Raw genomic sequence first — 14,764 nt, 5'->3', positions numbered from 1 at the left:
CAGGGCACCTAGTGTGGAAAGGCAAATTGGGAGAGCAGGCGTAGATGCTTAATTAGGAACTGCTCGAACAGGGGGTACCTCTGAACAAGCCCTGTCCTGTGTTGGGGCCTCTTTCATCTCCAAGAAACAGCCAACTGCTGTAGTGACCAACGTTTTAGTCTAAATAAAACCGGTTCGATATAGCAAGTGTTTACTTTTTAGGAGCGCAAATGCAAAGCATATGAAAAGGTTCATCAATTGCCATCTATAAAACAGTTAATTTAGCACAGGCCCATGAAAATGAACCTGAATTCACAAGTACAGCGAAAAATGAAAGCAGGTCCCAAGGAAAACTTATTCTGCCTTTGTTAGTGTTAAAGTACTCATTCCTTCTCTGCTCCTTTGATCATTTTCATCCCTAGTTTCTAGCAGTCTGCTAAAATATCTTTTTAAATGGCACTATTTCCTCCTTCAGTCAACCAGAAAACCTTTTCCTTTCGCTGCCTAAAGGACTTTCCTATTCAAAGTGCCTCAGAGTCCTAATTTTCTGAGCACTCGTTCTGCATTCTGTTTTATTCACTTTCAGTAAGATAAATGCAAAAGTGAAGTGACTTTTTTTGAGATACTAAAGTACAACAAAACTGATGTACAGTAATATTTGTTATAGCAGGTATGAGATATAAAACCTGGAAAACCTTACAGTGCTCCTTGCATACGAGGAACAGAAAAAACACAGAGGCCAAATCAGTAAAATCATTTGGAGCCCAAACTGCTACACATTTTAAAAGCAGTTCACCTAATACCGTCAGGACATCAAGCCTGAGATCAGAAGGGCAGAAAAGGCCAAAGCAGCGTTAGTAGGGAATGAGACCTGGAGGTCCCAGTTAAAGCCCTGAAGTCTGCGCTGCCCCAAGGCTGGTGAAACTGTTGTTCTTGGTATCCAGGAAAGCCAACCTTGATGCAGGTGGGTAATGCCCATGGTTCAATCACATCTTCATTCACCCCAAATTGCAACTCAAGTCAAAGACAGCAGAGATCACCCATCTCTGAGCAGAGGTGCTATGTTTGGGATTTCTTTTTTTTTTTTTTTTGGTCCAAAGTCAGCCCGTGCTTTGATAGATCTCTTTGTAAAAGGGTTACACCCAATGCATTTGTCTTTTGTAATTTCCCTTCTACCAGAACTTAGCAACAGTGACCGCAAAAAAATCCAAATGGCACCTGCCTTATCCTTCAGAAATATCATAACTGATAGATTTAATGTCTTATAAGGAGCTTTTCTTTAATATGTACTTAGCTGAGGCTTTTAACAGTTTGAGTAACTCCAGTTTTTTGGCTTTCTTGTAACTAACTCAGAATGTTAAGAGTATTTCAAGCCTTACCTTGAACCCCAAATGTTGCAGTATCCTGTCCATAGCTGCCTTCAGCTGCATTACCTGTTCCTCCTAATGGCAGCACATTTTGAAGGCAATACTTTGCATAACTTACCAATGTTTTCTTTGACCCCAAATTTCCTCACTGATTCTGGTTAATGTTTGAATCTTAACATTATTTTAATCTGCTACTGACCGAATGGGCTGAATTTTCTGCTTTTTCTGTGCTGATTCAGAATATCAAGGCAGCACCAGAGTGGGTGTATCTAACATAAAATATTAGTAGAAAATATTAGTATAGGAATATTAGTATAAAATGTTAGCGTGTGTTATTTTGTATATATCCACAGACCCTATATAAAAGCTAAAGAAGCAAAATAAAACCCAGGAAATGTATGGGAAAGTCATTAATGATCTTATCTATGTAATGACAATAGCAAAGAGGTGAGTTACATTGGATGCTTAACAAAATCATCAGCCCAGTCAATAGTGAATTCATAAAATATTTGATTTAAAAAATACAATTCTCACTGTCACGGTTAAAAAAGTATCTGAATAGCTCATTTGAAAATCCGTAGTTCCATCCTCTGCCTTTGGCTCCTAATTCCCATTACTAAGCATCTGTCGAGTTACTTACACCTGTCCCGAGTGGATACAATACACTTTCAAGTCAAAAGTTACAGCCAGACATCTTGACAGTGGGACGAGGAAGTTGGGAATCAGGCTTGCTATCTGTAAAGTGCCATTTATAATACCATAAAACCCTCTGTAATTCGAATATTGGTAAAAACAGGCAAACATCTAAACTTATTTAAAATCTCTTCTCCTGCTCTTTGACTAAGAAAACCACAACTGATTTACAAACTATAAATAAAATTCACCCATGCAAACAACTTGGCACTAAGTCTCTTCCACGTGTAATTGAAACCAGCTGAGGAATCGCTTCTTTAAAAAGGGGGGATGTCAAAGAGTAAACACAATCTTAAATATAGCAATATGAATTCAGCAGTTATACGTGTAGAATACTTGTCTTTGTATTCACTCACCAATACAATACAAAGCATACATCAAATTGATTTGGTTTTCTTTCTTTTTTACTTTCATTTTAGCTAAATTTCATGCCCAAAGTTACATGGTGCGCTAAAGGACTGGCCTTTTGTATTTGGAGGTCTAGGTTCAAATCCACTCGATTAATTTGTCCCCTCGATGTGGTTATTTGCACGTCTCCAAATCACCGTGTAACTTGACTTAGTTATAGCTTGTGCCTGAGGGGCTAAAAATAACGTGTGTCTTTCACTCCTGGACTGAGGTGCATTGCTAAGTTTGAAGTACTGTCCAAAAAGTGTCTTGAATCATGTATCAATCACACACATATATATATATTTACATATATATATATATAACCTGAGAAACCCATGGAAAAAAACAAAAAAGGTCAGACTGAAGGGCTGCCTGGCTCGTGCCACGAGCATAGTTTAATGCTCATTTTTACAGTAGGGAAACCTGCCGTGACATATCTCAACGTATTGAGGTCACTAGCCAGAAGCTGAAGGAAACAGGATGAAATTACCTAGGTGTGATCATTTAAATACGGGCATACACATCCGTGTATATAAAAGAACGTGCTGAAAGAAAAATGTCACTGTTTCAATACATATGGCCGTGTAATTCCACACACTAAACAAAGCATCACGAAACCCACAAACAAATAGCAAATATGCTCCTGCAGAATGAAAGCGAGTGAAGGGAAGGGTTTCTTAGATTAATGCGTGAACAGCTGCATCCCAGTTCAGTCTCCTGGCTGGTATGAATAATGGATGGGCTAAGAGGCAAAATGCACAATAATGTTCTTTTATTAATGAAAGGAATATATATCTATATTTGGTGGCCAGCACTAAATTAAGACAAGTGAAAAGAAAAACAGTCACTGCTCACATTCATAAAATGCAGTTACTTCAATCCAATAATTACTGACCTGACAGAAAATATCACCCCGCAGCTAAAATAAGGTGCTTCCCACTGCAAATCCAACATATATATCAAAGCAGCTGTAGATTTTGAATGTCTGTTCATAAACACAGAGTTCAATGTTTTCCAAGAAAAAAGAATTTGCATGGCTTAGGAGTCCTGCGACATCAAGACATAGGAATCAGGAAGGAGACATTCCCTGTGGCAAAATCCTGGAAAAACGCTAACTACACCTTAGTATATAGGTGACAGAAACAATGATTTTAAAATAATGCTCCATTACTTCAAATTAAATGCATTTCCAAAACCGGCTTGTTAACCATTTGGTGCCGGGTGTCAGGATTACTAAATGCTGATGCAAAATACATTAGTGCTTAATGAAGTGCTTCAGACCCATCAGCACCAAACTATTAGAGGCAATCCACTTATCTGCTGCTGGATAAGAAGCTCTACATTTCCTCAGATGGATTGTAAGAGGACAGCCGCATATCTTAAATAAGAACACTACCCTTACATTTCAGTTGCCATTACTATCATATAGTGCTCAAAGTTCTCACTCTCTCACCTCAAGCTGGGAAAAAAAAAAAGTCAAAATGTGATAATGAAAATCTGGGATTAGCAGCCCTGTGAAGCATAAGTGCACTTCAGATCCTCTTATTATTTATTGAAAGAGTAGCTTAAAGTAGAAATGCCCTGGAAATCCATAATGGACTGGTTCATGCATCGGTGAACCACCCAGCTGAATAGTAGATGAAATAATAAATCTATTAAACCAAGGCAATGCGTATAAGAGGCCTTTGTTATACAAACAGTAATAATAATGAAAAAGCTGATTTTTTGAATATGCCCATGTGCACAAGAAGGTACAGTAGGTGAAAATTGCACTTAGGAAACACATGCAGTCATTACTCAAATGTATCTTGCCATCTCCGCAGCGTTCCAAAGCATTAATCTATCATATTTTGCAATTATTTGCCGGTAAAAAAGAATCGTGACCTCATTCAATGAAAACTAGCATTTGTGCAGAACGCAGAGTGGCCGTTCTGCCTGGCAGCGTAATAGACACTGGAGGTGCAAAACCTCATCGTAACATCAGGCAGAATAAGTCGGGTCTTGCAAGTTCTTGTAGGGCTTGTGAGTGCTCTGTCTGTGGCCAGAACTGACCTATTTTGTGGTTCTGACGTATGAAACACTAAATGTTAGAATATGGTCTGTGTATTTTTACTTTCACTAGATAAATACTCCCTTCTTTAGCTCTCTGTGACTTTATACATTTTTATTCGATAAGCTCTTTGGGTGAGAAAGGCTCTAAATGTCTCGCAGCCCAGGAGACTAAGCATAATAATGCCCCTGAGTGTACAAGCATGCCTTTATAAAGACCAATTAGATCAAATTCAAGGGAGAATTGGGTTAAACATGCAAAGAAAAACAGTCTCGAAATATCTCAGGAAGTTTCTGAAGGGTTAGGAAGCCAGAAATATTCCTACAAACATATTCCTACAAAAAAAATTCCTACAAAATATTCCTACAATAGTCCTACAAACTACGGCATAAGGTGCTGGATTAGGTGGGATGATCGGGTTTTTTTGCTTAACGTTTTTGATTGACAAGGCAGGAAGTGCCTTTATGTGTATTTAAACAAATATATTTAAACAAAACCCCCCAAAGCTTCCCCCAAAATAGTAGAAAAGCAGTATCTTGGGGTTTATTTTTTAAAGACATCTTTAAAACAATGTCCTGATATTTAGTTACCTAGCTAGTTTTGCAATTTCATATTTTTGTCCTTTTAAAAAAGCAATATCCTAGGTTAAATTTCAAAAATAATCTTTTATGCAAGAGTATTCACTTCCGTGTAACTTATCTAATTTTAAATGCTTTTAGTTTTTACACATATATTTACCATTCTCATGTAGCAGATTTAAAAAATAAATTTTGAATTTAATACATGTATTTTTGTTTATTTGGCCAGAAATGTTGGATTTTCTCAGAGGAGAGTATCTGTTATCACAGGATGATGTGATGTGGCTTAAACTTTAAATAAATACTTATTTCCCGTAAGCATAAAAAATATTTTAAATGGAAATCTGTATTTTATAGAATGGTAATATATACCATTCTTTTCAATTTTCACACAGAATTACATACCGTTTGCAGTATATTCACCGTGTGTAAAAGATCGAGGTATTCTGTTTCACATTAAAAAATAATCAAAAACTGAATTGGTTCAAGGCTAAGAAACGTAGAGGGCATTGAAAATACTAATTAGAGCGCTTAACCAAAAGATTAGCAGTAAACAAAGAAATTCTTAACAGATGAGAAGTACTGGATTTTGTAGCAATTATTATTTAAAATACAGAGATGTACTTATCGACGCTAATTTTTTACCCCTTTAAGGTAGTGCTATGTAGGTTCTAGACACAAAAACAATAGTTCAGCAATTTAGCCTAACTAGATCCATTTGCTATATAGTAGCTCTGTACTCTTGTCCATCTTTCTGTCTCTATTACATCATTATTGAATGCTGATTGCATTATTTTAGAGCAGGGATTGCTATAATGCTATTCTGCACCGGTATGATGGATTTAGTTTTCATTTTGTTCTCAAAAATATGTTGGCTATAAATACATCCCTGCTCTCCTATGAGGCTCACACTATAACTGGTAAATTTTTTAGAGAAATCAGTCATGTATATCTCAAGAGAAAACAATAAATCCTTTGAAGCAGAATAACCTTTTGGCTGCATTCTCTTAAATGGAGATTTTCATACTATTTTACAAGCCTTAGCAGTTAAACTTGTTCAGTTCTCAAAGTTATCTTTGTCTCCGGTGCCATGATCAGATATTAGTTTGCATTTAGTATGTCATCTTACTAGCCTCCTGCCTTTTCCCGTTTTGCTTTTTCCAAAAAAACCACGGGCTGTGTCTTAAGAAGGCAGCCCTCCTTCAGAAGGCAGTTAACGGTGTGTCAAAGTGCTCTTGCTGAATCAAGGCCATCCTGTTGAAGTTGTAATTTTACAGCGATTTCGGGGACTGCAGTCTAATACGCGGTAATGAAGAAAACAGCGAAACCCAGTCCCGTGCTTGAAATTGTTGGCCAGATTTGGGCTGCCCTTACCTGGATTGCAGTTTCTTCTCGTAAATGTGCCAGACAAAGCAGCAGAAAGGATGTGGCTAGAAGTCACAGCCGTATTATTAAGACCTGCGTTCTCAACAGTGACAGAAACTGATCAAAATATAAAGCCCATCAAGTAAACACTCTTCTTCCCCTTTTCTAGATAGACCTAGATAAAATTAGTGGAGTATTTAATTCGATGGACCTTGGTTAACAGGAGGAGACAGGGTGCTCAGGCTAAACGGGTCTTTCCGTCAGAGCTCTTCAGCATTCTCCCTAAGAACATCCATTGAGCGGCATGAGGAGGTGTCAAAGAGCTGGGCTAGCTCCCTTCGGTGTTTGTTTTTCTCTCTTGTCTGACAACTTCATCACAATCCATCTTTGTTAGCCGATTGCACTGACTTGAACATGGGTGAGTGTGTATCAGCCTTCATTAGGTCAAATCAAAGACAAGCGTACATCTCTGCCTTGCCTGTAGAAACAGATTTATACTTTGAGAAGGGTGGGGGGAAGGTCAGTTGGTATTTGGCTTGAAATTTGAATCTATTAAAGGATGAAATTAATAGCATCCAGAAGTAGAACATATGGCATCCATATATATGGTACTGTATCTGCTTGATGATGTCACGCTACCTCTTAAGGTTTGGGAAATGCACTTCTAAAAGCATTTAGCTATGTTGTGGGCTCAACCTTTCAGACCCGACTGAGACAGAACAGGTTTAATTTGGTCTGAACATTTATAATCCCTGGTATTTGCAGGCCACATAAAAACTCATGGTTTTCATTAGCTTTGCATTTCACACACAGCCTAATTTCATTTATTCTTATTTTATGCCCCTGCCAGACCACCGCTCTTGATAAGGAGAGGCAGGTTTTCCGACGAAGACGCAACCAGGATGTGAGGGGACGTTATAAGGCACAGCAAGCTCCACCTGAACTCAACTCCGAATCGGAAGACTATTCACCAAGTTCATCCGAGACTGTTCGCTCACCTAACTCACCCTTTTAATAAAACACTTTTACTCAAAAGTCTTGGCTTTAACCCTTTGAGACCCTGAAAATCCTTCAGACCTGTGTGAAGTGATTACAGCTGATCTATCCAGCAGTAAACGCTGGGATGGTGGAACACAAAAGGGTGCTCACAGAATCTTTGTAAGAATAATTTCCTAATTGATTGAAATACTTGTTCTCTGTTTAGATTGCAACTTGCTGCTAATACGATCCTCAAAGGGTTAAGGCTATTTTGCTTTTTTATTTAAAGATAGAAGCAGTGAATGTTTTCATCAGTGAAGCTAGGAACTGCAGTATGTAATTTTAGCACATGTTAACCCTCTGAGTAAACGATCATCTTAAATCTTGACAACCCACATTAGGGCTTTATTCTGGCTTTTTTGCTTTTATACGCACATATCTTTTATACTACCCTAAAGTTCCTTGCCTGTTTCTGGCCAAAACACTATCAGACGCACTATTGCTTAGGGGTTACAAATGTAGGCTTTAAAAATGAAAATAAAATTAAACAAACAGTATCTTCTACAGCACCTCGTTCTAAACCTGCATCATACTTCCACAGGGAGTGACTGTTGTTGGAGCATATTATACAGGCTAAATGTGAAATTCAGTTTAGGGCAGCCTCCTAGTTTACAGAAGATGACATGATGATAGCCATAAAAGGTTGCTTCCACATCGTTTGCTGCTAATGACAATGCAGAGTCTTGAGAAATGGCTTGAGGACACGTTCTGTCATGTAATAGTATGTAATGATCCAGTTGAGAAGTTCCTGGTTCCTTTGCCTCACATTCAGCAAGGTACAGGCATCCTCTCAGCATGACCTGGTTATTCCGGGAGAGACGTTTTTAAAGATTAACATTGATGAGAATTACCCTTAAAATAGCTAGAGTACTTCTAAATTGGCGAAAATACAAGTCATTTAATGTATATGTAAAGCCTAAACTGAATTAGCGAAAGTTTTGTCTTAGAATGGAGAAACTAAAAATTATTCACCATTTCTATTTGTAATATTTAATAAAATGGGCATTTACACAGAGTATACATATTTCTGGTTTGTTAAAACCTCAACACAGCATTATAGCATTTTATCTAACTGTTATCATAAAGTTAGCTTCCACAGAAATATTACAATTTTGTAGACTTGCTTCAGATATGATAATTTGAAAGAAAAATTATCATAGAATCACTCAGAATTTCACTTGAATGAAAAATGCAACTTCCAAAATCCTATTCTAAAGTAAAAACCACTATGAAATTTATACTTTCTGTTACTACTCATATAAAATTGAAGTTTTCCCCTCTAAAGTTAAAATGTTTTCCCAGTGTTTTTGAAAAGTCACATAAGTGCCGTTTCCTCTCTCTTTCTCCCCGCTCTTTTCCTCTCGTCCTTTCTCTTTCTTTCATGTCATACCACCAGAAATATCAATATGCTGCCCCAAAAGGTATGCAGACTTTTCTATCTCGCTGGGAAGTATAAATAAGTTTTGGAGGAACAGGGCAAGTTGCCCACAGTGCCACTTCCATTCTGAGTTGTGTTTGCTCATGGAACTGTCCCTATGAGCAGTTGTGCAGCTTGTTGGAGTTAGTGTAATGCTCTTTTGCATTTCTAGTTGGAAGTATCAGTTGAACCGTATTTCAAGAAACGTTGAAATAATTTCATTTCTCCATCGTTTGAAATGCATCTTTCCTTCTCCCAGTCATGAAAATTTATATATTAAAAGCTCTGAAGATTTTAAATACAGGAATTTCATCTTGTGAGTCTTCACACAAGTGGTACATGTATTTCATACAGAATGCAGTTAATTTCACCCAATGTTAATAATCTAAAAGTGAGACATTTAGTCTGAACTAGATCTCCAGAATTCCTTGGTAATACAGAGAGATGATCATTTCCAGGTTTGGTTCATCTCACCAGTCATGGGCACACATTTCAGGCAGGACTCATGCTTTGATTCACCTATTGCTCTCACTCCATTGACTGTAGAAGGAACTGTTGGTGGAAGCTTACATCAGACACCAAGCTTCACATTATGAGCTTAGTAGAACAAATCACCCTAAATCATCAGGAAACTCTGAATCTCTGATCTCTGAATGTGCATCCACAGACAGAAGGCTCGTGCATGGTCTCAGTTACTCTGTCTGGAGCCTGAGTAACCACATCTTAACCCGAGTGAAGCAAATAGCTATCTTGCTGGAGAACTCCACGGGGGCAAGAGGTGAAGGGATAAAGGAGCTGCCGCACATAAGTTTTCAGATTTTAAGTTTTTGGAAAGGGCTGTGTCCATAGCAGATCTTTGACCATGCCCATCCAACCCTAGAGTCATTGCGTATCTATCCAACCCTTGGTAGATAAGGCACAGCCATTGCTGCTGTGATATTAATGGTTGTAGTTTGATAACATTTGGATAGGACAGGGATTATTTTTCCATAAGACCAAACCCCCAGCCTGGGTAAATCTCCCCTTGCCAGTTACCTGCGTCAGTTTAGAGTAGGTCTGGATCTGACACATGTTTTTCCATCATTGCCCTTCCCACATTTATATCACAGCCTTCCCTTTTGAAGAGATACAACTCAACCATGTAAATGCAAGGCATACATTTAGTAATAAACAGGTGTCCATTAATACCACATGCTTCTTGACTATTGTGAAAATTTTGCAAAGGCCAATGTTCATTCTTCTTAACTAGAAAGGGGAGTCAGGAGGAAAAAAAATAAAAAATGCTTCACCTAATGCATGAGAAATGTTATTCAAAAACCCATCAGGGATTTTCCTATCACCTTTGCTTAGCTTTGCTTTGGAATACAAGGTTATCATTAAAATAAGATGTTTGGCTCCTTCATCTTACACCATCTTGTACTACTTAAAATGTATGTAAAAATAATCCTAGATCCTGAAATCCCTACTCATCCCCAGCATCTTATATGTTTCTGATCTTTGGTTCATGTTTTATGAACATAGCTATAAAAATATTTATTTTAAGTTATTTTTGGATCTGTGAGAGATTGGATTTCAAATTGCTGATAGCCTCTTTTTTAGGCTTCAGGGAAAGGTATCTGAATATTTAAACTCTTTTAAAAGTGGCTTTCATGATGGTTTTAAATATATCCATATATATTTTTAAATATAACCATATATATGTATATATATGTATAGTTTCATGGAAATAATAATGGTTCGGGCTTGTTTGGCAGCAACTGCCCCTTTTCTTGTCTAACCTCTGAATTCCTGGGGGTAAGTGAAGACAGAATACGTGGCCCTAAAAATACTTGAAACACCAGTGAAAAGAAGAAATCAAAGATAACAGACTATTTCTAATGTGATAATCTGGGAGAGCACATAGCGCACTATGGTCATTTTGCTGTAATACATAACAGTCCTCCTGACTTCTTTCTTCATTTCCCTTTTGAACCATTGTGTCGTATTGGCGCTAAATGTGACAACAATTATTTTTTTTTTAATGCTTATTACACGTACAAGGCCAACTGCCGCCCACCAAGCCTATGCAGTTAGCTGAGATGGATGGCAGTCGTGGTAGGCACCGTCTATCACCAAGGAGATGGAGAGGGGCACTTCCAAAGGGTGATTCAGGTCATCTAATATTTGGTCTCTGGAGACGCCTATCCATCTGATCTTAGTATTAACAAGAGAGTAGAACAGGGTCACTTCCAGCTTAATTAATTCCTCTCAATGAAATGTAAGGGGTGGTAACGTGGACTCCAATCTAAGTGCAATATTCTAGTAAGCTTACATGCAGTAAGCAAACTTTGATGTGAAAATGTAGTACTGATAGGTGATAGCACAGGATTAGTTAAACGGTACTGAGTTGGGCGTTGTCTCATCTTGACGTATCCGTCTAAGAGTAAAGCATCTAATCTCGGGCAATCATCTAAGCTTCCCTTACAGTTGCTAGAGACTGGCTTCTCTAGTGGATAATTAAAATTCTAGGATGGATGAATCGCTCGCTAGATGAGGTGCCTAGCCCAAATATATTTAGAACATGATTTATTGAGTCATGACATATAAATCAGTATTTCCATAAGTTAACAATTTTCATAGCATTAATGTACAAAAAAATCCAGAATACTATGGTTCTACTCAGAGGGTTAACAGAAAAGCACTAGGCATGCTGATTACATTGGTGTATCCAAACTGCTTTGCTTTTTTAGCCAGTGTTTGCTGATTTTTTCAGAAAATTCTTGAAAAAATTTCAAGTTTGAGATAATTTAAGTGTTGTTGTTTAAGGAATTTCTATAACCAAATTAATCTTATTTTTAGCTTAACTTACCACAGGAATAATATGTATCATTGATGCAGTGTAAGTCTGTAGTTATCAATTTTATTAATTCCACAAGTGATTCCAGAAATCTCTCTTTTTTTAAGTACTTACTATAGAGCTTACAATGGTGGCATAGGTGACTGAGACTGTCTTTCTTATTGGTAAACAAACAATATTGTAATTTCAAGAAAGTCCTAAGAATCAGCTTTTCAGTTTGGTAGTGTACTAGTTAGGGGAAAGCTATCTCATGACATGCATTGTGTAAATCATCTTTGTAGATGAAGATTGTTCATATTAATGAACACATTCTTTTTCCTTGACATTGTAGCAGAAACTGTTTACTTGTTAATGAACAACCAATACATTAATTTGCTTCAGACTGTTAGAGGGGAAAGTGAGATTCCAGTCATTGACAATGTTATTGCTTTACAGTAGCCCTCATCTAATTTAAATGTGGTGCATACTACAATAAGCAAAGCCAAACCTGTGAATAAACTCCTGGAAAAAAAGCCTGGTGGGTCTTTATTCAGTCGGGTGAACACAGTAGCGTGTGGCAGCAGGAAGGCTTTCAAGAATTGTTGGAATGAAAGCGATATATCCACAAATAAGAACTAAATTGCAATCCTTTCCCTATGGGGCATATATGTTTAAAAAGAAGAAAAAAAAAAAAAAAGAAAAAGAAAAGAAAAATTGGCTCAGAGGTTTGCAGGGCTACTATATTACCACAGGGCAAGTACATTAAATCATTGTTATTTGCTAGCCTGGGGTATATGTTAGAAAATGGCATCTTTTTTATTTAGTTTAGATTGTGGGCAGGCAGAGCTTTCCTAATATTATTGCAGTGCCTGCTGGTGCTGCCATGGTTAAGGCTGTGTTAGTATTTCCATTATAAACTCTTAGTCTCAAAGGTTTTTAATTTGATCGTAAAAATTTGCTTCAGGCAGAGACTTGGCATACAATTTTTCAGCTCAGAGTGATTCTTTCCCCAAAATATGAGGGAAATCAGCTTGACCTCTTCGACATTTATTTTCTAAGTGTACACAAACATTCCCACACACAGACACAAAGGCAGTTTTTATGCAGCTCATTTCAGATATGTTGCATTTTCAAGCGTACCTCGCAGGTCTTAACTACAAAGGTGACAGCTCAGAACTTTTTGGGCATTTTGAAAACCAGGGAGAAAACTCAGTGATCAAGAGCAAAAATGTTCCACATGTGGGAGAGTTTTATTTCGACGTGACGAGCATTTAAAGTTTGCGCAGTAACGGGTTTGTGTATACACCCTGCTGAGTGCTCGTGTAATTCTTAAACCCATTAGTTTAAGTCATTCCACGTAGCAAATGGTAAATGTGAATGTGCTGAATTTCCCTGTAAGACTGGGAGAAGAAGCGGTTTCATCTTGTATTTTGGAGTAGCACCATGGACAAAGCTGACGTTACACCAGCCAAAAGGGGCCACAAAGAGAAGAATCAAAGGAATGTGTTTTCTCTTAAGGGGGAAAAAATTGTCTGAATAAGACAGGGTTGAAAGCTCACACTGTATAAGAGAGGTATTAAAAGCAGTTTAAAAAGCATAAGTATGGTATAGTTTGAAAACTATAAAAAGTGCAAGGGAGCCACACAGTGTAATGAATCCATGTGCGGAGCCAATCAGCTACTAATCTGGAGCAAATTTACAGCTACAAACAGGCATAATTAATATACAAATCAAACACACCCAGCGGCAGATGGAATGGAAATCCTAGTTCTTTTAGCAAACATAATGCAGACCTCGTCCTCATATATTCACTAAATGAGACCGTGTGTAGCTGTTTGAAGTAGTGTTACATACAGGCTGGTGGGGAAATTAGGTGTTTAAAAAATGACTGAAAATCTTTTTTTTTTTTTTAATAGCAATTCTGCAGCATGCTTCTACCTTAATGGATCCTTTTGGGGAATGACAGCTTTCAAAAAGTGATGTCTATGCATTTTATACTTGTCTGCGCGTATTCTTGGATAGCCCATGCCAAATAGCTTCAGTAAGAATTGAGTTGCTATATTGAGGCTTCATATTACCTGCAGTTGTCTGCAGCAGGGACCAGAGAAAGGAACAAAGCATCCATGAAATGAAGAGTTTGTGGAATGACCCACCTGTAACGGAAACGTCTTCCTAATTCTTCTTAGTGATTGACTTGGGTCATGAACCACAGTGCTCAGTCATTTCCAAAAGTGTTCACCTTACCTTAGTGGGTGGGGTGGGGACACTGGACAGAGCTGTGTCATTTTCTTGGTACCCACCTGCAGTGCTGCACATTTTGTCAAGCTGTGAGTAAATATCAATTTAGGAAAATAACTGTTTATGCTGAAAGACAGAGTTAGAAAAAAAGTATATAGGTAAAAATTAGCCATGACAAATACAATCTAGCATTTGGAAAATGGTTTCCGATCAACTGATCAAACAGATTTTTTGAGAGTTTTTTTGAAACAGGACCTCTGGAGTCAAAAAAATCCAGTTGATTTTCAGGTGGAACTTGATCTGTTGATGAGAAACTTTCTTCTTGAGGTGTTTCTGATATGTCTTTATATGTGTTTCCTGTTGTAGGAAGACGTTAAATGCAGAAAACCAGAAGATACTTTGTATTTCTATGTTCCTAACAGATTTTAAAGCTAGTGATGAGTTATTCATACACATCTAATTTTAAGTCACTGGAGAAAAAAGTAGTGATGTAAAAGAAGCCTAGCTTACTTGTCTAGAGGTCTAGAGTTACTATCAGGAAGAACTGATGTTGCTCCTATGACTGTTGCTTCTACTACTACTACTACCACTACCGCCACCGCCATCATTGCCATTCAGAGGTAACTGCTTTTTTTACCTACACATCTCCATTAGGTGCCTGGAATGCTTCAACATCTGCTAATAAGACCAGAAGGGTCTTATATGAATAACAACATCTATAAATTTATTTTCTTTTCAAACAGAATGCCCACGGGTATTGAAGCTGGGGTCCATAGTATAGTAAGAGTTTGAGAAATGGTAAGAGAGAAATTGGTAAACTGAGAGAGAGAATTA

At 37.6% G+C, this 14,764-nt stretch overlaps 1 protein-coding gene across 3 annotated transcripts in view; it reads left to right on the top strand.

Moving 5' to 3' along the window:
- DCLK1 (doublecortin-like kinase 1) overlaps positions 1-7,957 on the top strand; it is a 250,830-nt gene extending 242,873 nt beyond the window's left edge. For 2 of the 3 annotated variants that reach the window (XM_009888394.1, XM_009888396.1), the window contains one exon: positions 7,273-7,957. In XM_009888394.1, coding sequence (XP_009886696.1) covers positions 7,273-7,437 — 165 coding nt within the window. In that variant the 3' untranslated portion in view covers positions 7,438-7,957. The remainder of the gene's footprint in view (positions 1-7,272) is intronic. The other variant, XM_009888395.1, reaches the window with a different exon arrangement.
- The last annotated feature ends 6,807 nt before the right edge of the window (positions 7,958-14,764 follow it).

Source organism: Charadrius vociferus, unplaced genomic scaffold (assembly GCF_000708025.1).
Source record: "Charadrius vociferus isolate BGI_N301 unplaced genomic scaffold, ASM70802v2 scaffold16, whole genome shotgun sequence".
Classification (NCBI taxonomy): domain Eukaryota; kingdom Metazoa; phylum Chordata; class Aves; order Charadriiformes; family Charadriidae; genus Charadrius; species Charadrius vociferus.
This window is presented reverse-complemented; position numbering and strand designations above follow the sequence as displayed.